General features: G+C 36.2%; 5 protein-coding genes and 1 long non-coding RNA gene across 9 annotated transcripts in view; 4 read left to right on the plus strand and 2 right to left on the minus strand.

The window, feature by feature from the left end:
* Positions 1-71: 71 nt before the first annotated feature.
* On the minus strand, positions 72-1,172 carry LOC136343749 (BOS complex subunit TMEM147). Its single transcript, XM_066290680.1, has 4 exons — positions 984-1,172; positions 792-924; positions 611-733; positions 72-556 (listed from the first exon to the last, which is right to left on the minus strand). The coding sequence occupies exons 1-4, from the start codon at positions 1,058-1,060 to the stop codon at positions 200-202; spliced, it is 690 nt and encodes a 229-aa protein (XP_066146777.1). The 5' UTR covers positions 1,061-1,172; the 3' UTR covers positions 72-199.
* Positions 1,173-1,533: 361 nt separating this feature from the next.
* Positions 1,534-3,438, plus strand: LOC136343572 (zinc finger protein 143-like). The gene is made up of 7 exons (XM_066290374.1): positions 1,534-1,675; positions 1,764-2,015; positions 2,071-2,190; positions 2,246-2,370; positions 2,425-2,620; positions 2,680-2,888; positions 3,126-3,438. The coding sequence occupies exons 1-7, from the start codon at positions 1,672-1,674 to the stop codon at positions 3,342-3,344; spliced, it is 1,125 nt and encodes a 374-aa protein (XP_066146471.1). The 5' UTR covers positions 1,534-1,671; the 3' UTR covers positions 3,345-3,438.
* Positions 3,439-3,540: 102 nt separating this feature from the next.
* LOC136343811 (soma ferritin-like) lies at positions 3,541-5,796 on the plus strand. Its single transcript, XM_066290790.1, has 5 exons — positions 3,541-3,895; positions 3,944-4,100; positions 4,298-4,454; positions 5,429-5,515; positions 5,574-5,796. The coding sequence occupies exons 1-5, from the start codon at positions 3,598-3,600 to the stop codon at positions 5,748-5,750; spliced, it is 876 nt and encodes a 291-aa protein (XP_066146887.1). The 5' UTR covers positions 3,541-3,597; the 3' UTR covers positions 5,751-5,796.
* Positions 5,797-5,969: 173 nt separating this feature from the next.
* Positions 5,970-7,910, plus strand: LOC136343814 (soma ferritin-like). Its single transcript, XM_066290794.1, has 3 exons — positions 5,970-6,236; positions 7,184-7,408; positions 7,470-7,910. The coding sequence occupies exons 1-3, from the start codon at positions 6,132-6,134 to the stop codon at positions 7,653-7,655; spliced, it is 516 nt and encodes a 171-aa protein (XP_066146891.1). The 5' UTR covers positions 5,970-6,131; the 3' UTR covers positions 7,656-7,910.
* Positions 7,911-8,067: 157 nt separating this feature from the next.
* The window catches only part of LOC136343805 (POU domain protein 2-like), a 42,818-nt gene continuing 27,248 nt past the window's right edge, over positions 8,068-23,637 (minus strand). For 2 of the 4 annotated variants that reach the window (XM_066290775.1, XM_066290773.1), the window contains 6 exons: positions 16,162-16,221; positions 13,228-13,343; positions 12,468-12,722; positions 12,356-12,415; positions 10,473-10,824; positions 8,068-10,409 (listed from right to left, as the gene is read on the minus strand). In XM_066290775.1, coding sequence (XP_066146872.1) covers positions 9,859-10,409; positions 10,473-10,824; positions 12,356-12,415; positions 12,468-12,722; positions 13,228-13,343; positions 16,162-16,221 — 1,394 coding nt within the window. In that variant the 3' untranslated portion in view covers positions 8,068-9,858. Of the gene's footprint in view, positions 10,410-10,472; positions 10,825-12,355; positions 12,416-12,467; positions 12,723-13,227; positions 13,344-16,161; positions 16,222-18,263; positions 18,397-23,637 lie in introns of those variants that run through there. The other 2 variants (XM_066290777.1, XM_066290774.1) reach the window with 2 other exon arrangements.
* Positions 19,904-22,846, plus strand: LOC136343818 (uncharacterized). Its single transcript, XR_010732848.1, has 4 exons — positions 19,904-19,995; positions 21,245-21,349; positions 21,404-21,573; positions 21,630-22,846. It is a non-coding gene; the product is annotated as an uncharacterized lncRNA (long non-coding RNA).

Raw genomic sequence — 23,637 nt, forward strand, 5'->3', positions numbered from 1 at the left:
GGCGACCTCCGATTGAATTCCTTGATAAAATAGTAATTAATTGACTTTTTTATAGGCTTCAAACTCTATCGCCGACTTTGGTGTTTCATTTTATTTATCAAGAGGTAACAAACAGACTCTTCTTTATTAGAAAGAGGCTCTTTAGCTTTATCACAAAATTAATCCTAACACTTATGCTAGCGTTTTACCACCACACAACTTAATAGTTCCCAATAACTTCCAACAAAGCCAAACCCGCATATATCGTTAAAGTAAACACCCCATACACAAGAGTAAAAGCTCCTTTTACAGCCAATCCCAACCATGGACTCAACCCCAGAAGGGCAATTAAAGCCTCTAATAATAGGGGCTTGTAACAACTTATTATTAACAAAATTGTCACTACAGTTTTTAAATTCTTATTCAAGTTGTGCCTTGACCACAACCATACCAGGGTGGCAGTGGCAATGTGTTGCACTAGGAGTATATTTGATTCAAGGCATTTTTGGACGTAGATCCAGTCAAACTCAGCTCCTCTTGCTCCCACCCAAAGCAACAATGCTCGAGACAATATAACCTGAAAAAAACACTCTTAAAAAAACTTCTAAAATATCTTTGGCCTTTAACAAACTTCTGCAGTAGCCCATCCAATGCCTGCAGTAAGAACTTTGCTGTGCCCCTTGCCCGGGATTCCGCTAAGTACAAAATAGAGACCTACCAAATCAGCTAAATCTACTGTGTATTTAAGGAACTCCTATAAGTATACAGTTAAAAAAAATAAATTTTTATATGTTAAAAACATGAAGAAGTACCCCAATAATGTCACTGCCAAGGTCTGCAACATTGTCAGGAAAAAAGGTGGCTAACACCATCATTTTGGCTAACTGGGTGAACATATATATCATACCCGCTTGAACACATTTCCAGAAGGCTCCGTATTCGGATCTTAGCCAAGAAAAATTAAAAATTAGATGCGAATTTGGGGGCAACAAAATCCAACTTACAAGCCTGACTGTTTATATGCCAGATAATAAGGAACGTACACAAGGGCTAAGCAATTTCCGAAATGGTATAACGTCATTTTAGTGTTAGAATTTGTTATTTTATTAATATTTTCAAGTTTACTTAACTCTATTAATATTGATATTTTTCAATTTTACTTAACAGAATTTTTTTAGCAAATAAAGTGAGGTTAAAATGAACTGACAGTGACATTTGTTCTACCTTTGAAACAATATGGCGATTGATTTAGGTGTTGGCATTTAAACATTGAAATTGTTTTAATTTTTTCATAATTTTATTATGAAAATCGGGAATTTGCAAAACATCAAATAGTTGCTCAAAAAATAAGTGATTATAGAATTTCATGGACATGTTTAACGTGAAGCAGAGAACCTGGGCTTGAGTATATTAAATATTAATTTTAATACTATTTTTTTATGGCTATGTTAGTTAAGAAAACCTCAGATGGCGCAGTTTTTATTCAAAATAATAAATCAATAAACAAAGACAAAACATAATCGTTTTCGTTCCTCTCATTGCCAAGATCTATAGGAAAGACAAAGATACATATAATTTTGTAAATTTCGCTAAAATAAATGAATATTATTATCGAGCAAACGCCTGACGTCAGTGATGAAGTGGCTTCCATGTTCAATTTCGTGATACTTGTTTATTTTCGTGGATAGAATAATGGGTAATTTCCCATGTTTATTATTATTAATTTAAAATACTTTCAAATGAAAAATTTTTCTGGGCGTCAAAATCCATACTTTTATTTACAGATGGCGAACCTGATTTGCCAATGTTCTCTCTCATCCCCAAAGAGCCAGAATGCACTGAAGATTCTGATGAAAGTGGAGTAATTTACTTAACTATCAGAGAAGAAAATACGGTTGAATCTGACTGCGAAGACCCAGTATCTCTCATCATCCAGGATAATTCAATGTTAGATGCTTCTGCAGTTCTTAACTCTGGGATTAAAATCATTATGTTGGGAGATGAACAGTACTTTTATATTCCATCTGAAGACCAAGGTAGTAGTACTACTATTTTTCAACTCAGAAGCACAAAATCATTGTTTTATTTCAGCTGTAAGCGAAAGTATTGAAGCAATTGATGAGCCTCAATTAATTGAAGAAGATCACAAAGCAGCTGCAGATAATGAATTGCTATCCAGTGCCCTTTTAGGAGAAATTTCTGACACCACTGGTTAATCTAGCTTTACAAGCTCCATATTGCAAATTAAACTATAAAACCATTTCAGATCCAATTGAAATGATAATGATAAACAATCTTGAAGACCCGAATCCAGTCAGGGACAAAATAAAAAAATACAAGTGTCTATATAAAGGCTGTGAAAAGGTGTATTCGAGTTCTCAGCATCTCACTGTACATTTTCTAAATGATTTGAAAAGCTCTGAATTATAAAATTGGTCTTTGTAGGTTCACATGCGAAACCATGTTAACAGCAAACCATTTCCATGCACCTATGAGGGCTGCAATAAGAAATTTGCCACTAACTATTCATTAACTACACACCACAGAACACATACAGGCGAAAAGCCATATACATGTCCTCAGTGTTCCAAAAGCTTTAAGACTTCAGGGGATTTAATGAAGCATGTGAGAATACACACAGGTGCATAGTATAACTAATACTATAATGATGTGTATATGGAATGTTTACTCTGTTTATAGGGGAAAAACCGTTTATTTGTCCAGTGGAAGGTTGTGGGAAGGCTTTTACCACCTCTAACATAAGGAAAGTCCATGTTAGGTCTCATACGGGGGAGCGGCCTTATATCTGCGATTATCCCAACTGTGGGAAAGCCTTTGCCTCCTGTACTAATTACAAAAATCATGCCAGAATTCATTCGGGTGAAAAACCTTATGTTTGTACTGTAGAAGTAAGTTTTAAATTTGTTCACCATTATGCAATAACACTTGATCCAACCTGTGAGAAAACTTTCTAGTAACGATGCGAGAAACCTTTGATGCAGGCGCCTTTAGTTCTTTTCACCACAATTCTGTAATGTGAACTGTCCAGAAAGGTTCGAGTCCTAAAACAGTTCACTACCATAGCAAATTCATAACTTTGAAGTAGGATTGTTGAGACGATGGCGAATCTCTTTTTTTTGTTACAGGGATGTGATAAAACATTTACTGAGTATTCCTCATTGTACAAACATCAGGCTGTGCACCGTCTTGAAAAACCCCATGATTGCGAGTATTGTAGACAGAAGTTTAAGTCTGATTATACGTTAAATGTGCATAGAAAGATGAAACACAGAGTTTTGGTGTCTCCAGAGGGGATTCAACTTTTGGATTTAGAGTCTATGGGGCTGTCCAGTTTCGTTTCGTAATGCAAATTCATGTAGTGTTAAAGAGCAAATAGCGGTAATAATAAGATTAAAGCAAATGTTAATTGAATTAATAATAAAGCAAATGTTAATTTAATCGCTCTTTTTTTTTCTAGAAATTTTTGTTTAATTAGCGAAATAAAATCGTCGAATTGGAACTTTCGTTGAATGTCATCTCAGCCTAGGTTAAGGTCCCTAATGTCACTATTTTCAGTGAGAGTAAAGTAATTTTAATCAATTCGTTTGTTCCCAAATTATGGCGGTGTTAATGCAAAAGCGCTTTATTCGTTTTTTATTCGACGTTCCTATACCACATAGAAAACAGGAAAGTAACATCTTTCGGTATTTCTTGAATGAATTTAGGCGAGGTCTTGGCGTGAACCTCAACTATGACAAGAAACGTAGCAAATCCATTTTCTATAAAGCAAATCTAGCTAAATTTTACAACGACTCTAAGCAGCTTTACAATGTAAGCATTTGCGACAATTTAGTCAAACAAAAATCCAGCGGAGATGGCAGCAGTAAATATTGCAAGGAAAATAAAGAATATCCAGGTAATTTTGGTTATAAAAAACTTTCAGACACAAAACTTAAACTTTCAGGTCGACTCAAGTTCCATAAAGAAATAGAAAGAGCTTTAAACGAGCAGGTAAAAATGGAATTTAACGCCTCGTTTACTTATTTATCCATGGCAAGTTATTACGGAAGAAACGAAGTTGCTTTGCCTGGATGTCAGGGCTTTTTCTTTATAATGCACCAGTAAGAATTTAAATGCTATTGGCACACAAACCATGCAAAACATGCCAATGAAATTTATTCGCTAGTTAATTTAGCCAGATGTAAAATTGGCATAATTTGAAACAATCTCAATGTAAATGATTTATGAGCCTGCCTTAATTGTTTTGGTTGTAAGCAATTTATTAAATCTTATTAATAACGAATTTATATTCCTGTAGAGAAGAACATGAGCATGCAATAATATTTTTGAATTATATCCTAATGCGAGGGGGACACGTTCGAATCCCCACAGTGTCTCCCCCTAAGAAGTCGGATTGGAAAGATATTTCCAAAACCTTTACTGAAGGGGTGCGGTTGGAGTGTCAAGTTAAAGAGGTATATTTTGTAATCACGCTAGATAAGTATTCATGTATCAATTATATACAGGTTGTTCTAAACAAGTTGTACCAAACTTAAGGAGGTTATAGGGGACATTGCGATGAATAATTTTCGATTAGAAATTCCTAGTCAAAAATGAGCCGTTTTCGGCCCACAGTAATATGTGCTCAAAAGAATAGAATTAAAATAAATACTTTTTTGTCTCCTGATTTCTTGAGCTATGAAACAATATACACATTCCTATGAATATATGGGAGAGAATGTTGTTCCAACATGACGGTGTACTTATACATTTTAGCCGCACTGTGCAGGACCATCTTTACATTTTTATGAGTGATGGATTCAAAGAAGCGGACTTATGAAGTGGCCACTGCAAATTCCAGATTTAAGAATTTTAGATTTTTTCCTCAGAGACAAGACGTTGGTATATGAAACTCCCGTTGGCATGTAAGAGGAACTGTTAAGAAAAATAATGGCAGTTTCGTTTTTCTTATAACGCGTGTGCGATTCAATGATTTAAAGGACAAATTTATGTAACGAGGTTAGGGAACAGTTATTTTGAACCTTTCTTATAATTTTTTTTAGGTATATTTAATAAAAATAAATTAACTATCGAAGCCTTGGTATCAACGAGCTAACATTACGTTTTGAAACAAAAATTACTCTGGAGTCAAAATGGCTAATTTTTGACTAGTAGTTTTAAGAGAAAATTGTTTCCACAATGTCTCCTATAATTTCCTCATTTGACACAACTTTTTTGGAGCAACTAGTATACGGAGTGGCTCTAATAAATAGTTCATCCCTATTAACTTTTTTTAGACTATAAATTTGGCATATGGGACTGCTAAAATAAACATTGGAGAGTTTTTTTTATACTTAATACCAAAAATATATCGGTGGTTTACTTAAAGCGTTCAAAAACTTAATAGGGGTTCACTTCTTCTAAAACACATTTCGTATGTTTAATATAGAAACTTGAAGAATTAGTGAAGCTCTCAGAAAAACACAGAGACTATCAACTTGTTGACTTTATTTCTGGGGAGTTTTTAGAGGAACAGGTTAGTCTTGGCGTTATGAATATCTTACTTTATGAGAACATTATGATGGTGTCTATAGAACAGGTCGATTCAATGCTTGGGGCGATTGCTAACAAGATCGAAAATGGTCAACAGCGATGTAGGGGCGTACCTCTTCGATCAGCATTTGTACGATTCCTTTGTCAGGAACTCCAAAGACAATCTGATGTACACCTTGCATTTGCCTGCAGAAAGTGATACGAAAGTTTATAAATAATTATTAAAATAATGTGTTTTGTCACAAATTAAATTAGTTTATTAATCTCAATTGCGGACGACAATGTTGAAACATTGCCGGGCGCAAATCGTGTGCATTGACCATCCAATTATCAGCCACATCCTGAGTAATCAAACTGAAGCAATTACTCACTTTTCGTGCAGTAACAAACAAAATGTGTAAAATTTAACGCCATTGAATTACTCTAAGAACAGCGTCGTGCGAACAATCGAAACAAACGTTGCGCAACTTCTGGCTTCAGGGAATATTAAAGAGAATTCAGGTGCTGTTTTTTCAGTCAGTTATTGCAGCTGAGCCAAAGCGTTGGCGGCGTGGTCATTAAGCTTCAATATTGGGAAACGCATTGTTTTAATTGGAGACATGGCACATTCTCACGTGAAACAAAATTTCCCCAAAGACTGCGAGGACGCCATAAACAAGCAGATCAATATAGAGCTGAGGGCCAGTTATAACTATTTGTCTATGGTAAGTAAAAATCTGTTTAATTTTTTGTAAATTAAAGTAAAGCCGCTGTTAAAGGGTTTTTGTTAGCGGTACTATAAATATTATTCAGTAAGACCCTATCTTATAATATGCCTTCAAGTATATATCAATTAGCACCCCTAATATCTATTAGCATGAACTCAGTAAACAAGATTTATAAACATTATAATTAGGGATTCATTAAAACAACATATTGCGCATGCAGATAATATCCAGCAAAATTGCTTTGAGTCTTGATTAAGCTTTATTTAAAAGCAATAGCAGGCTTAATAAATGTCCCTGTACCGATTACTTTAATATAGAAATGGCACATTTTATTAGTTATCGATACGTTTCCTTTACATAATGACATTTAATATATTGTCGCTCATTAAGTTTATGGCCAGTAAACGTATTTTCAAAGCCCTGAAAGTGAAGCGGAGAATGGCCTTTTGAAAATCATAGAATTTATGTTTCTAAATATAAATTTTCATGTTTAATGGAAAGTAACTTCCTCGTTAATGCAAGATTTTGCTCTCTAAAACATTGATTTGTCATTTTAATTATAAAGCTTTTTTCGTCATAACACTTCTATGTAAAAATCTATTCACCATCCTATCAAGAAGGTTTATTTTCCTCGCTCCCACACATCTTAATCACATTATTTGATTTAATTTTAGGAAAAACAGGGAATTTCCCAAATTATTGTCTGCCTTTGAAAAACTGGATATATGTCCCAGTAAATTTTATCAATTGCCTTTCTAGTATACCTCGTAGTAGACTAGTTCATTCATAAAAACGAAAATAAATATACTGGGTAAAATTATAGCTGTGTATGTTGCGTGACCGTAGAGACCAACAGCAAGATAGGTGCTTGTTAGATTTTGAAATCGACTCATTTTAATAAGGATAATTTAGGGCATAATTTTTTATTTTATTTTGTCGATCAGGCTTATCATTTCCAAAAAGACGACGTGGCCCTTCCAGGCCATTTCAAGTACTTCAAGAAAGCTAGCAGTAACGAAAATCAACATGCTCATGACCTTATGGAATACCTGAACAAAAGAGGCGGCAGAATTGTACTGTACAGTATTGATGCACCTGAAAAACAAGATTGGGGCAGCGCCCAGGAGGTCATGTATGCAGCCTTGGAACTAGAAAAGAGTGTCAATGAGGTGAGTTATATAAATTTTCTTTTTTGACAGTTAATGATGTATTTTTTTGCTGATTCTACAGAGCTTACTCCACTTACACAGCGTCGCCTCAGGTCACATGGACGTACACCTATGCAACTTTTTGGAAACCAATTTCTTGCAAGAACAAGTTGACGCCATTAAGGAAATAGCGGATCATATGACTAACCTCAAGAGGGTGGGAGAGGGTTTGGGCTTGTTCGCGTATGACGAGAAATTATCCAGTTAGATTCCAGCTTTGGATTTAAATTTTAAGACTAATTCAATGCAAGCTCGAAGGACTATCCAGCTACTTGTATAATTTTAGGACAATATATTAGACCTGCACTTAGGTAGACTAGAGGTTGCTAAAAATACGATAATGTTACGCTTAAAGATTCTTTAAATTGGTCTATTTTTCGATATTGTATGTATTCCTAACGACATGCACTTTCCTATAACGTCAGCTTTTTTTGTTAATAAATAATTAGTAATAATCGAAAAAGTTTTCTTTATAAATGGTGTAACATAGCGTAACGGAGATATTTTAGAAGATGATAGCACTCTGCAAAATAGTGAAAAATTGCTCATCGTATTATGGTTATCAACGATTTTGACATTTTATAGTTGTAGTAAAAGGGTCTTAAAAAAATAGGTATACGAAACTTCAAAAACTTTACTCAACACATACATGAGAACAATGCAATATATCAAAATTTACCACCCTCATATCGAAAATGGGATCTTTTTAAAATTATTTTGCAGGGTATCAGTGCCCTCTGAAATGTTCCCATGACGATAGATTATACCCTGTAAATTCTGCCAATCGGATGTAGCTTGCGGCTCAAATATGGGGGCATGGGGGAAGATTTCTATGCCTGGAGTTTCTATTAGTCAAGACGAAATTTACTAGTCTATGGACGATTCCTTTGGAAATCGAATCAACCACCAAAATCCAGTGGCGTTCGTCGATTCATGCTGCAGAAATTTTAAAGCTGAACTCACTTGAACGGCTACTTCCGGCTCAAAGTCACTCTTCTATGTTTCTTCGACTAGAATCAAAGACTTTTATCTAGGAATTGATTTCTTTAATGAAAATAATGTACACGTTATTGCCTAGACCACTGCTAATATTATACAATTCTGAATAGAGCCTTTCGCAGAACTTCCCTGTTCTCTAATTAAGAAAAGAAAACAAACAACTTGACAAAAATTCATACGCTTCTTGAGTGTGGGTGACACACTCTAGGAGCACATGACTCCTAGGATCTGAGGACTCAATATGAATATTACGTTGGTTTATATTGGTGGTTTAATACGAATATATGCTACACACATATACCTACTAAACATATTGCTACGAAATTGTGAAGTCGGAGTAAAATTTGCTTGGAAGTTTTACGCCAAATTCTTGTTTAGTTAACGAGGAATCAAACCGAACTTGAAATGATACTAAGAACACTGACTTGGGCTAAAATTACTTTGATATGACTATGTCCACAGACCAGTTATAATATTGTATATTACATTCATTGGGATATGTACTTTTTTACAAAACTCCTGTGAACATTAACGTTATTTTGTACATACAGCTTATTAAATGATGCCTTGTGACGCTGCTTCGAGCATCCCCTTCAGGTAAATATATGCGTGTGCAGAATACTTCTTAAACACTAGTTTTACCTTATTCCGGTTCAGTATTACATAGTACAATAATAGTAATCATCAGTCTCTAAAAACGAATGTTTTTACACGCTAAAAACCTATACATATTTTGTCCAGTACTACTTATACACGTCAATGATATTTCGTTAATATCAACAACAATTAAATACTTTATAGGAACTTTTAAACATTTCTAGATTGGTCCTCGCATAGTAGACCCAGTATTGGATATTTACAGCGGAATATTGCGACTTTACGGTACCATTATATGAAACCATATTGACAACACTGATATTGTTGATTATGCAAACGACATGTACTCTAATAATATACATAATACAGTAGAAAATCGATAAATGGCAAAGACTTAGAACATAAAATTGTGAGACCCTGTAAATAGACGAATGCCATTTGTCAATTTTTATCTAAAAAATAGGTCGTACCAGGCGTTTCCAGTAATCCTGGGAACGTCGGGTACAACTGAACAGCCGTACAGACTTCTCGCAGTGTTCGAAATGACAAAAACTGCGAAAAGCGAGAGCACAAACGTACATATGTTTATTTACAGCATTTTTTGTACACAACAACACATACTTAGTCATAAAATAATCAATACTCGCCATTTTCGGCCGTCTTTCAGCAGTCCAACAACCTGAACAAAAACAATCATCTTCGGAAGACTTTTCCCTTTTAAACAACATCTTCTTCGGCTCTCTACTAAGGGACATTGCACTGGTTCTCCATTCATTTTAATCCATGAAATGGTCCGCGAAGAAGTTCACGTGGGGTCATTCTTGCTTGATCATTATGTTGGGATTGAAGTTCTGGTGGCTGGAAGTTACTAAAGATAAAGGGCTAGACCCCAAATTATTTGGCAGCGCATAGATTGGGGTTTGACCATTGCCCACTGAGCACGGGGATCCCATGGCTGCAGGAGGAGGGTTGATTCGCTTCTCTTTTTGTCGTCGGTTGCAAAACCACACTCTCACCACTTCTTTTTCCATGCAAAGCCCGTCGGCCAGCATTGAAATCTCTTCAGAAGTGGGTTTGGGGTTTTGCAAAAAGGCTTTTTCCAGCGCTACGCGAACGCTAGTTTCGATTGAAGTCCTCTTTTTCCGTCTCCTACCTATTGTTTCAGGGGTAGTTAGGGGATTGCTCAACGCTCCAGGGTTAGCCAAGGTGCTATCGGCATCTTCCAACCATTTTTGCAGGAGGGGCTTCAGCTTACACATGTTCTTAAAGCTCAAATTCAGAGCTTCAAACCGAGAAATTGTTGTTTGAGAAAAGTCGTTTCCGTACAGTTTACCCATCGCCAAACCAACATCTCCTTGAGTAAACCCTGCAAAAATTTAGAAATGATTGTAATAGATACACCCGAACGTGGCATTCCGTAATAACCGACCTAATTTTATTCGTCGTTGTTTAAATGTCTTGGCAAATTGTTCCAGCTCTTCCAAATCAGTCGTTTCGTCTGGACTAGGCTCCATCAACCTTGAGGGCGTCTTTAAATGTTGGGGAGTAAGTCCTCCAGAGCTAGGCGTACTGGGCGTCAGCAGACTGGCAGGAATGTTATGGGTGTTATTTGGAGGGGTCGTCTGGTTTTGGCTAATTTGGGGGAGTTGCGTATTGGGAGGCATTGAAGAGTTGTGATGTGGCGATGGCTGCTGGTGAGGGGAATGATGTTGCTGCTGTTGCTGCTGCTGCGCTTTTTGCAGCTGTTGCAACTGCTGGGCGGCTTGAGCGATTTGCTGCACCTAAAGAACATTTTGCTTCAGTTTAAGATTAATTGCCAAGATGGGGCATGCAAAAGTGTTCCATGTAATAGGAAAAGTATTCCGAATGTAAATTACTTATAAGCTTATTCCAATACAAATATTTGCAGTATTCAACCCGAATACATATAAATGGGATTTTTTTAGCTGATACCGATAAATTTATTTACAGATATTCAGCATTAAGTGCCTTGTGCTATGATAACATGAGAGTAAAATGTTTTTTTTTTAGATGATTGGTGAAAGATGTTGCTGCAGTGGAAGGAAAAATGAGTGTTTCCGAATTGTACGGTACCATCTCAGATGTGTAACCTCTATTACAAAATAAAGAAAAATTCATTCAAGTATGTATCATCAGATCTCGATCGGTAGCAAAGTTATAGGGTGTCAAAAATGAAGAAAAAATTAGGTTTTTAGTTTATTGTGCTTAATCTACTGCAGATAGAGATTTCAAATTTTATATGCGTATGAGATAATAGATGCTGTTTAGTATGAGAGTAGATTACTTCCAATTTCTATACAAGGTAGGACGTTTCCTGAGGTCTTAATCTTTACCAACACTTTACAAAAAACCTGTCCGAACGCCGCTGGTGAATTTTAATATTTTTCAAAAGTTTTTCAATTTATTGTCAAAATTTTATTCCTCTTGATTTTTGGGCAAGTTCTGTTCAGTTTCCTCACAAAGTAATTAATTTATTAATTCAATTAAATTTATGTATCCCAAAAAATTTTTATACGCAATTTTGAAATTCCGTGATTTTTTTATTCTCTTTACACCATTTTTTTAAAACAATGAATTTTACAGCATGGGGTCATACGAATATGTAATTTGTCTAGCATGCATAGTTAAGCAACAGTGGTATGTATTGATTTGAGACTTGGTTGAATTTTTAAATTAATTTGTGAGGAAACTGCATAAAATCGATCAAAGTTCAAAATAGATGAAATTTAGGTTATAAATTGAAGAACTTAACAAAAGTACTAAAATTTAACAGCGGCGTACGAGCAAATTATTCTTAAGGATTTTATGGTTCAAGACCTTAGAAAATACGTTACCTTGTATAGTAGTTGAAGGCAATCTACTCTCGTATTAAGGAGCACTGATTACTTAATGCGCATATAAAATTTGCAAACTATCTGTAGTAGATCAAGAATAATAAATTAAACATCTAATTCCTTTTTAACTTTTAACATCCTGTAATTCCACTATCGCTCGCGATAGGACACATATGAACTTCTCTCTTAATTTTATACTAGAGAATGCGTTCCCCAATCATTGCCGTGCAATTCTGAAACACCCTTTATATGGCTAAGGTTGTTCATAGAATTGATTCACATATCGAGGCAAAAAAAATCAAGGATCATTCAAGTTAATAAAATTCAAATTTGGTCCATGTCCCTTCAGGAAATATTTAAACCAAAAGCCCGTAGTGTCTAAGTAGGTGTGTATCATGCAACATAAACAAAACACACAGTCACTGAAAACTTCTACATTATGTTTTGCTGCACACACCTGCATCGAATGAGCGCTTCTGGGACTCAACCCAGACCTCGGAAAACCTTGCAGAAATCCCTTGAAGGAAAATCGTGAAAACTTTCACCAGCAAACCTCAACTATCACTCACCTGATTCTGCAGGAAGAACTGGGCTTGCGGATTGATGGGTTGTCCGCTGGCCTGTTGCAGCATCGCAAGTTGTTGCAGCTGCTGTAAACTCTGCGGATTCTGGAACGCCTGCAACCCGCTCAGCATCTGCAAAGGGCTGCCGAAAATCCCCCCTAAACTGCCTAGGGCGGCCAACGCCGATCCCACCCCCGTATTGGAATTGCTGAGGTTGGCACTGGGGGTGGGTATTCTCGGAGGATCAGGCTGACCTGTGACCTGGATCATAAGCCAATTAAGACGTGATGAAGCGAAATTCGTTAAGTGCATGATATTAAAACCGGGCTCATATTCAAAAGCTAAATGAGTTTCGTGCCGGTTCGTTAACTGATCTACATGTACAGTGTTTTCGATTTTCATGATGGGGCAATTAATTGAAGTTAAGTAGCTGGACGGAAGGCGTGTCCGCTCTATTTGTAATATTCAGTGAATAATGATCTTTTAATGAAAAAATTCTCGAAAGGCCGCCTCGGAATATTTGCCATGTCGGATTGGCCCGTAATTGACATGGAGTCCCCGGAGTTATTAAACGGCCCTCTTCTAAACATTTGTTCTAAACATGATATATAAATCTCGGCTGTCAAACGGGCAACACAGGCTCTGGTCGGAAAGTTTAAATTCCACTGGGGAAAACACGGAAAATGTAACATGCGAATTTAATCAGTGGTGCCCGCTGGGCTTTGTTTGCACATTTCTGTGCCCCCGATTCATTGATTGGGCTCACCAAATTAAGCGCCCCATCTCTCTCAGAGTCCAAAGAATTTTCGTCCTGATTCTCGGGTTGAGTTTCGCTATTCACGCTCTGGTCGTCCCCACTGCAGTCTTGAGGATTGTCTCCATCTGAAAAGAAAAAAATGTGTTACCCCAAATCCATATGTCAGCAAGGGACTGTTTGGTATTCAGAAATCGTGCTGAGATTTATGGGAAGCGACTGCCGGACAACTCGAGGGTGGAGGGATTTAAATGGGTTGTGAATAAGATTCAAGGCTGGAATGTTATAGTTTTATTGGATTTTAACAGTCAAAGGAACCATACCGGGACGGGGACAACGTCTAAAGAGCAACTCCGAATCTGTTCAAATCGAATAATAATGCTTCTAAATGTCCGTTTGCACTGTTAGTTATTAAGCTGGCTTAAATTTTGATTCAGTTCAAACTGGTGTTTTCGCTTGCACCGACAAGATTTTAAAAGATAAGCGAGCTTATAGTTAAGCCCACAAAATTTGAAGCTTAAGCCGAGAACATAGCTTTACTTTAATAAACTTTGTCTTAATAAACCTGATTACGTTCCCTTGTTTGCGTATAAGAGTATATTGATGTTCTATTGGCAGCTTTTATGCAGATTCGTGTGCTAAGTTTTTGCTGGACAAACGATTCAAACAATTCCTGACCTGGTGCAATTTGTCTGGCCGCAATAGGTCAAAATTCAATCGATCCAAGAACTCCGTGAACGGAATTTGTAAGAGGTCGTTGTAGTTCTCGACAAAATGGTGGATCACAAGCGCTGATGGGGGATATTTTCTATTGTAGCAGTTACGTTTGAATCTGGCATGTAAAGGAAATGGTGCAGGCAATTGAACTGGTAATTACCTGAATACGTCAATTAACTGTTATTTTGCGCATTTTCTTGAAAAATTTCCGTTTTTCAATTTTATCGCCTACCTCTGCGCCAATACAATAAATTCAAAGCTTATGGCATATGATTAACGCAATCGCCTCGATAGAAGTGTGAATCATGTTTCGCCAAATTATGCACACATTTTTGTCTACGAAATATTTGTTGCGGAGTCGAGGTCGATTGCTACCAGCTTATCATTCATATCAACAACGAGAAAAAATGGTTTAAACAAAACCCGAATTCCATTAGGGCCTTCCGCATAAAATCGTATATTCATTCAAAATTATTTACAAACAAATTTGATAAGAATAAAGACATCACGTCATCAAGGGGGAGCGTCATTCAAAAACGGCCGCGTCATTAAAGAGATTGATGACTTGACCCCCGTGTCAGCCATTGTTAACGTGTTGCTAACCCTTGGCATAACCCTAATCTGCACGGAAGGTAACCGCGTGCGCCAATGGTGATTTTTCTTAATCGACAATCAACCATTCCATCAGCCCTTTGTTAGTCACCCCTCAAAGAGTAACACACGCGCCATTTTGATGGGATTTAAACGTGTTAAAATTGGTCTCTCGTTGCAATAAAAAATTTTAATACTTACTATTCTGGTTGGAATACTGGGTGTCCCAAATAAAATTAACGAGGCTTATGGGATTGCCAAAAACATCACCACTTCGCTTATGCGTATGTCTCGCTTTACGTCATCTTGTCAAACTTCTGGATATTACCAGAGTTCCAAAGAATTACTCGAAATTATTCCAAATTTAATCCACCTATTTGTGTTTCTCACAATAAAAGCGGTTTAAGCAGTCGATCAATCATGGAAAGCCGAAGCATCAAATGGTATTTTGGGGGTGAATTTTTCAACTGGAAATGAGGAACGGGTGCGAACAAAACGAACAGTGCCAATCCGTGAAATTTATTTTTAATCGATTCGATTCGAGGGTCGTTCCATATGCCGAAATTTCGCCATGTTTCTAAAATAATCGAACTGAAACGTGGATTATTAGAAACGCCATATAAGATGATAAAAACGCCCCTAAAGCGCTTAACCCTTTTTAATAAAGGAAGCCGTCACGTGCCCTGGGCTTAGCTAAGACACGTGCCGACGTTTTTAAATTATAGATCACAGGGGGATGAGTTATTTCATGATGGAGAAATGTATGGTGGTAAAAATGGCCTCTGCGGAAGCAAAAATGGACTAATAGTTCGAATTTCGAACGAAGAAGGAATTTGGTACCAGTAATTGTACTAATTGCGCTAATTCAAGGCGCATTTTCCCATGTTAAATACATGAGTCAATAGTAAACAAATTTCATAATAAAAATTCAGTTTAGTGAATGGATAGCTCACTATTATACTACAAGTTCATCAGAACCCTTGAACCCTTATGGTGGCATTTGCAGAGAAATTTTGGCCTTAGTGTCCTTATTTATTGTTCAAAATTTCACTTTTCAATCAGCTTTGTCGCGAAAATTGGGAGCAAGAAAGGGATAGGAATGGAGGGAAATAAGGAAGTTGGTATTCTTTGTGGCTCAGCCTATACAATTACAGAAACTGTTTTACCCTAATAAAATTTGCTTAAAATGCACGTTTCTTTCTTGAATATGAATGGAAATTTCTTTAAGAAGCAGTTAGATTTAAATGTGGAATATCCAGAATTTCTCCCCAATCGAACTGAACTCCTGAAATTTAAATATCTTCGAATGATGAATGTATTCAGATTTCCATGGCGAATACGCTTTGAATGTCAATGATCAACTGGGACGTTTATCGTTTAGTTTCTTTGTGGTGTCCGCTTGGACAAATCGATGGAAAATTCGACTTTCCGACATCCCTTCGAATGTTAGAGAATGCAGTGGTGTGAAATTTCCACGTTAGGGCCGGCAAGGGAGCTTATCAAAATGCTATTTGCTTTATCAATAGCCATGCAGGACTTAACATGCTTAGGCACATCCGAGTGGAAAATGGTTGTACATTTTTCCATGGAATATAAACCGAGTACTTACAGCTAAGAAGGGAATTTTACATCACTTACCTTCGTGATGGGATAAAGGCGTCGAGGGCTTGTCCAGTTTCAGTAGGGGCTTTGGTTCGACTGCAACAAAGTTTAACTCGATACAAAAAAATATACTTTTTCGGTATTAATGCCAACATAGTCATTAAACAAGCAATAAATATGCATTATAATTGGATGTGATTGAATGAGCATATGGTGTGTGGTTTTAAATCTTCAAAGCATATGTAATAAAACAGCCCTTTTAAATATGTATGAAATCGGCTTATTCATATTGCCACACGCGATCCGGGTATAGGTTTTTTACTCAGACATGCAAATATCAAGAGACTTACTTATACATTGTAATTATTAATTAGTTACTTTCGAAAGCTCACTGAGGTGAAGAAATTCATCAAGATAAAAGCAAGACTTAAGCGTCAATATCCCTTGCAGACATCGAAAGGGAAATTTACTGGTAAAAGTGGGAAAATAAGGAGTCGTATAAAGTAGGATATATGCAAAAGCCCGGGTCCTGAGGGCGAAAAATAATAGCGGAGGGTCAGTGTTCCCTAGGGAGCCGTAAGGGCTAAACTACCCGAGACGCCTGTAGATGGACACTTCGGTCTCCAAATGGGCCTTCTTATGTCCCCGCATTCATAAATAAAACAGCCTCTAATGTACATATTCCTAGCGATTTTCTGGACGATGATGACAAACCATTAGCGGGACGTTATGCACGATAATATATTATTCATCCAATAAAATTAATAATGAGTCGTAAATATTAAAAATGTTGATAAGACCCAACCTTATATCAAATATTAGTGTCTTTTGAGGTGAGGATTAGGAATATTGAGTTGTTTAGCGATGCTTCCGACGTGATAGTGTTTACTTATTGTCGCTTATTATCGATAAGTCGAAAGTTCGTCACGCATAATTTCGAAAAAGTACATTTTATTGTAATTGAACTCTTATTTGAATAATCAATATCTCGTATTTTTAGCATAAGATAAGTTCGAACTACGCAAAAATTATGCTTTTTGGATGGAATTTTTCGTTTATTCCCCTTTACTGCTAGATGTTTAGTACGAACATCATGAACGCTTATGCGGAACCTTTGGAAGGAGTTTTTTTTCTTCTTGAAAAATGAATCTATTATCTGCGTACTTTTTTCATAATTGGCCTCCAAATTCCCACGAGATGACTCCAATGGATTTTCTTATTTCGAGAATTAGGAAACTGCCAAAAATATTTATATTGATGGCGATACTTACATAATATCAATTAAAAAATGATGTAACATCAGGAAAACGTATGACACGTATTAAAAAATAACGTATTAAAAATGAATCATTGAAGAAATAACGTTGCATATCACTGTGTATTTGGTGTAATGTATGCAGATCACCGTCACACCCTTTATTGGTTGTGGGAAATCCGATGGCAAGTCATTAAAATAGTAGATAACTGTGACACAGGTTTCCATTGTAATGATCCTGTTAAATTTTTTTATCTTAAAAATCCTTCAAGACAGCACTCGACTGGGTTTACACCCGTGTGCTTTTTCTTATTGATCTCCTGTAGATTATCTGACAAATGAATAGACATGGCCTCCTCTTAGGCCTCCTCACTCTAATGACTCAAAGAGACTTCTGTGCAGGACTTCGCAATTAACCCCAACAAATCGAAGTCAAACGTCCGGAAAGTCGGCCCGAAATTTATCAAAACAGAGAAAATATTATTTCAATTAAAGGATCGCTTAACTGCATCGATGCTTGCATTTGATATCGCTAGTAAATTATTGGTTCAATCCCTCCACAATCCAATTATGGGATATTATTGGCTCTTTTTTGGTCGGTTAATTTTTTCCCGTTGCCGACCACTTTACCGAAATTAATTGTCCACATTAATTGGAGGGTATTAATTGCTGCCTTTTTGTCATATTAATTGAACACGTTTACTCCAGAGGAGACCACCGAATCCGAAATTAATCAAACGCACTCTAATCAGGAACAATAATTATTTTAGGAGCGAGATAACAATTTACTTGAAAACAATTAATTTTAGGATTTGAAATGAGTCACTACCGTCATCCTTATGTGCCGTGAGGATACATATGTAAAGTGGCAATAGGTACTTACCAGGATAAGCTAAATTATGCAAATTGGACACAGTATTGGCGTTATCAAACCCTAGCGCGTTGAAACTCTTGTAATTCATAGTACCGTTGAAAAGTGTTGATGTCATGTTGAAGTACTGATGATTATTGGATAACTGAATATTTAAAATACAGTATTTACTATATGTACGTTATCGACAGATAATTACAGGATTTTTAGAATATTGATAAGAGATCAAGCGAAGCTAAGGTTTGGTTACTCAGACAGGTTGTTATTTATTGCGTATATACCGGGCGCTCGCAATGACCCACTTACCGGGAAAACGGAAAGATACCATTTACCGGCACCTACTCAAATCCAATACAGAAGCAAGGTAACGATTAATTTATAGAAAAGGGCGCTCACGCACATCAGGAACAACACCACGAATAACATGACGAAGTGGTGTCAATAAAGTGCGGTCTCGATCACGATTCTTAAGGAACTGATCTGGAAATAGCCACTGGCCAGACCACGGAACTTCATGAGAATTTGAGTTTTAATGTCATGCACCCCCTCAAGTGTGTCTGACACCCACAAAAATGGGCCATTCCCCCATAATTCCCCTGGCGCGAGTTTTCCGTAGTGTATTAAAAACTTCCAATAAAATAGTCTTAAACAGTGTTCATTATTGAGATATTCGGACGTACAATTTTACGGTTTGGCTAAAGGCCGATTTGAGCTAGAGGGCTTTTTCGATAGAATCGCCCCAGGAATACAATACGACCCTCAAAGCTACTCGCGCGTCATTGCAAACGAATCTATAAAACTTTTTTAAGGGTGAGTTGGCTGGGATGCATCTTTAATCATGTGATGATTGTTTTGATGGGTAAGGGGGCGGTTTCGTGCTTAATCAAAGATCAATTTCGGTAAAAAATGCTTCGAAGAGACTAAATAAATGTGCACGGAAGGCCATAAAAGAAACTATTCGTGGTTTGCTTGGAAGATCTTGGCGATTTAATTTCATTGACGATATTTCGGAAATTTGTTCTCAGGAGTTCTATAAATATAAATGTACAGAGTGAGTCTTAAATGACGGATCAAGTCTGCAGTACGTTGCCGGGCGATTCTCGGGAAGTATAGGAAAAACATTTTATTTGAAAAATTGACGGAGTTGTTATGGAACATAGAAATCGCAGACTTGAACAAATTTAATTGAAATTTACAGCGGGTTTTCCAAATGTCGTCCGTGTCCTTCAACCTACAAACACGGCATGACTAAAAATATCTGAAAGGTACTAGTGTAACTATTATTTAATTATTTTATATTTTTATAAAAACGTCATTGTTAGATACAAATTCAGAACGCCTTCATTAAAAAATTGTGAAATTCAAAATTTGAAGCTTATGTTGCAGATTTACAAATATTTTTGGTTCGTCATATCCAGAAGTATGGAGTGTTACATTGTGATGATTAATAGTACAGAGAAAATTGTAAAATAAAAAAGTAAACTCTTAACTTTAACATCTTACTAACTTCGTCAAGTTTTCAAACAGGATTTTTCTATGATTTTTTCCATGATTTTTTCCATACTCCTTGAGAGTCGTCCTGCAACATACTGCAAAGCTAATCTGCCATTTAAGGCTTGCCCTGTATATATAGGATCTTCTCTCTTTTCTAGTACCGGAGTTATGGACCACGTTGCAATCGTCCAGTTCCAGAACTCTTCCCCGAGGAATGGGGTGGTTTTGGAACCAGTTACAAATTTTTCCGGTAAGTCAATCCGGAGTTTGGGTTAGTAACATAATGAAATTTTCAGTGTCGAAAATACGCAGTTTGGTAGTTTGGTCTGGTGAAAATGGTTAATAAAAAAAAATAAAATTCTCGGGCATTTAGTTTCACTTTCAGGTTATTTGAAAATCATGAAAAAATCGAATAGTAGAAATTTCTCTGCTAAAAATGATCTTAGTTTAATCAATTTTTCTTGCGTACACACTGAAGTTTTCCAGATTACAAAAGGTGTCTCATAAGTGTTTCATTATATTTCAAAAGGTGAGAGTGCATTGAAAGATAATATGGTTTCTGATCTAAACTATATTCCAATACTACTTCAGTAGGAAGATATAGGATGTTAAAGTTTTATTAAAAAATTATATGTTTATGGCATCTTTAAAACCGCATGAGATGCGCAAATGAAATTTGGCTTGTTTTGACAGTTATTATAGATATATTTGTTTTTATAAAAAGATTATTTTTAATTTCACCAGTGGCGTGTGGACAGTTACATTTCAGTACATTTTTAAAGAAAAAATAGTTCACCGCTGCTTCTTCTCAAAATAAAAATTATTTTTGGAAATTTCATTTCATTTAGAAGAACATTGCTCTCTTGACTCTTTTCCAGCCGACGCATTAGTTGTCAGTAAAAAAATTAAAAGTAAACGGAAGTTGCCGGCAAGGGTAACGGCCGCGTGCACACAAATCCAAAACATATCTGAAATATTTCAACGTGTTTGAGGGTATCAATGAATAGGCCAGTTGAATTCTGTCTAATTTAAACCATTCCAGCAATTTTATACCAAATTAATAACATTTAGAACAGATTTAATATTATTAAAAACAATTTAGAAAATATCGTGCAAGTAGACTGTTTTTTTTATTGGCAAACAATGCGACAGATGAAAAAGAAGCAAGTGAGCATTTTTCTTCTAAATTGAATTGAATTTTTAAAAATATTTTTTTTTTAGAAAAGGCAATGGCGATTAATTTTTTAATTTAAAATTGTGCTGAAATGTGTCCATCAGCACGGTACTGATAAAATAAAAAATACCCTTTTTGCATAAACAAATGGATCTATATCAAAACATATCAAATTGCATTTACATATCTCACGCGTTTTTGAAGATACCGATAAAAATGTTATTTTTGAGTAAAACATCCCACATCTTCCTAATAAACTACATTATTTTTCAATGTATTATCACCGACATATAATGAAACACTTATGGCAAACTCTATATTACAGAAAAAATTGCAATTGAACTCTGAGGGTACTAATTTCCACGAGTGCATAAATCTCCGCTTTAAGAAAAGTTTGCTGATACCAATACACGAGTCACTAAACAAGCGAGTACTTTTGATAACATTGTTGTAAACTTATTTTTGGCAAAATATCCACTTTTAGCTAAGAACATCCGGAGGATCTCCGGGTTCTAGGTGGTATCGTCACACTAAGCTCACATTAAATTTAGCAGCTGCAGGTACCTCCACCCACAGTCAAGATCAAGGGTTTTTTTTTTTAATCAACCGTTAGTGATATTTCACTCCCATCAGAAGAAAAACTAATTTCCAAAGGTTCCTTATCTTTTAGTGAAAATACTGAGCATTAATTCTCGAATCTTTTCAAATAGCGACGCAGGATAAACCGAACTCCATCACCTTACAAAAGAGGACAAGAAAGTTTAATATTTCATTCAAAGTTTTTGATATTTGCACCAAACTTCAATATTACACCTCGACAAGTGAGACATTAACGATACTCAAAAATTTGGAAATCCAAGATGGCGCCTATAAGAAAACTAGTTGATGAGTGATTGTCAAAAATCTAAACGTCAGATGTGAAATATGAAATCGCCATGTTGCCAAAAAGAAAGTGTTACAATGATGAAATATCATCGTTTTATCAACGCGCATATTTTTAAGGCTTAAGGAAGAGTTCAGAGTCCGTTTTGGTATTCTCATGTATAAAGTAAACAAATTTGAAGGGCCAATGGATGAACTAACAAAAGGTGAATTGAATATTCATGCCTGTAACACGAGGAGGGCTAATTTTTGTACTGTCCCGGAATGCCATGCTGTCTTGGACGAGAAATTATTTTCCTTTCTATGTGAACTACTGTCCACAAAGTCATTGCGTATTTTTCCATTGGTTCAGTTTCATTGCCTTAAATGGTTACTAATTTAATTTGAATATGTCAAGTTGTTGTGTCATTTGATAGCTGATTATTGCTTTGAAATGCAAAACGTATTTCATTAACAATTGTTTATTTGCAACTGATTTAAATTGGAAAACAATAATGCATTTTTTCGACATATTTTCACTACTTCCGCAAAGGAAAAAACGTACCATAGAACCATAAAAAGTTATGTGAAATGTATGGGGATAACGCGTTAAAACTTCGACAATGTCAAAACTGGTTTTCTATACTCCAATCTGGTAATTTTGATATGAAAGATTTGAAACGCTTAAAAAGGCCACGTGAACTTGATGAAGGCAAAATAAAGGTTTTGATGGAATCAAATCGTCGATTAATCATACGCGAGATTGCTGGCAACGTATCGAAATAAAGCGTTGAAAACCATTTGAAACAAATTGGATACGTTAATGAACTCGATATATAGGTACCACATGAGCTCACGGAAATCCCGTCTGGCGGGATTGCAAAGGTGCGGTGTATTTTAAACTTCTTCCAAAGAGCTAAACATTCGATTCAGGAAAAAGCGCCCAGAATTGATAACTCGTAAATGTGTTATTTCATCAAGATAATGCTAAATCACATACAACTTTGGCCACTTGGCACACAAAATTACCAAAACTTAGACGGGATATCATGCCACATTCACCCTATTCTCCAGACTTAGCACCATCGGATTATCATCTATTTCGATCGCTGCAAAATACACTTAATGGAAAGAACTTCGCGATTGATGCAGATATAAAAAAAGCACTTCAGCCAGTTTCTTGACAGAAAAGAATCCAATTTTTATGAGCTCGATAACATGAAGTTGTTCCGAAGATGTAGAAATGTTATTAAATAAAATGGGCAGTCCATAATTTAATAAAGTTATAATTTTTAGTGAAAAAAATTGTCTTTCATTCACATTGTAAAATGCGCAATAACTTTCTGGACAGCGAATAGTTTATATGCCTGCGAAGGTCAGGAGTTTGCATGCCGTCACTGGAAAACCGCTCTGAGCAGCCATAGCTAAGTGTTGGTGCGAAAATATTTCCTTCCAGAGGGCAGATCGCATCCAGGTCCAACTGAAAATTATTTTTCATTGAGGACACATACAGCACGACTGCTCTTTGAACTATTGAGTTATGCCTGTTGCTGCCCATGCCAATGGGATGATTTGCACCATCTGGTGTTGCTCTTTTTTATGTGTATTTGTTAAGAATGTCTTGATTTTATGGAATCGCCCTATCAATAAAATATGTGATGTTTTTCCGGGAATGTGATGTCGGGTCAGTCGCGGACGATTGTTTTATCCGTGTGAATTCCTAGATCACAATACAGCTTGTTCTCGAACAGCGATTGATGTGATTGGCGATTGATTACTGAATAAATTTTGCTAGTGAACTGTGAGTGCTAATGTGGGCACCAATTACTCAAAATTACAGTACGGTAAGATAGATGG

Source organism: Euwallacea fornicatus, chromosome 15 (genome assembly GCF_040115645.1).
Source record: "Euwallacea fornicatus isolate EFF26 chromosome 15, ASM4011564v1, whole genome shotgun sequence".
Lineage (NCBI taxonomy): Eukaryota > Metazoa > Arthropoda > Insecta > Coleoptera > Curculionidae > Euwallacea > Euwallacea fornicatus.

Excerpts from the sequence above, each read along its gene's own strand:
- LOC136343572 (XM_066290374.1), top strand. Across the intron at positions 2,191-2,245 it reads AGAAATTTCTGACACCACTG|ATCCAATTGAAATGATAATG; the intron begins GTTAATCTAGCT and ends AAACCATTTCAG. Across the intron at positions 2,889-3,125 it reads CTTATGTTTGTACTGTAGAA|GGATGTGATAAAACATTTAC; the intron begins GTAAGTTTTAAA and ends TTTTTGTTACAG.
- LOC136343811 (XM_066290790.1), top strand. The coding sequence starts at position 3,598 with ATGGCGGTGTTAATGCAAAAGCGCTTTATTCGTTTTTTATTCGACGTT. Across the intron at positions 3,896-3,943 it reads GGAAAATAAAGAATATCCAG|GTCGACTCAAGTTCCATAAA; the intron begins GTAATTTTGGTT and ends TTAAACTTTCAG. Across the intron at positions 4,455-5,428 it reads TGGAGTGTCAAGTTAAAGAG|AAACTTGAAGAATTAGTGAA; the intron begins GTATATTTTGTA and ends TGTTTAATATAG.
- LOC136343814 (XM_066290794.1), top strand. The coding sequence starts at position 6,132 with ATGGCACATTCTCACGTGAAACAAAATTTCCCCAAAGACTGCGAGGAC. Across the intron at positions 6,237-7,183 it reads GTTATAACTATTTGTCTATG|GCTTATCATTTCCAAAAAGA; the intron begins GTAAGTAAAAAT and ends TTTGTCGATCAG. Across the intron at positions 7,409-7,469 it reads TAGAAAAGAGTGTCAATGAG|AGCTTACTCCACTTACACAG; the intron begins GTGAGTTATATA and ends CTGATTCTACAG.
- LOC136343749 (XM_066290680.1), bottom strand. The coding sequence starts at position 1,060 with ATGACGTTATACCATTTCGGAAATTGCTTAGCCCTTGTGTACGTTCCT. Across the intron at positions 925-983 it reads GCATATAAACAGTCAGGCTT|ATCCGAATACGGAGCCTTCT; the intron begins GTAAGTTGGATT and ends TTCTTGGCTAAG. Across the intron at positions 557-610 it reads TTGGATGGGCTACTGCAGAA|GTTATATTGTCTCGAGCATT; the intron begins GTTTGTTAAAGG and ends TGTTTTTTTCAG.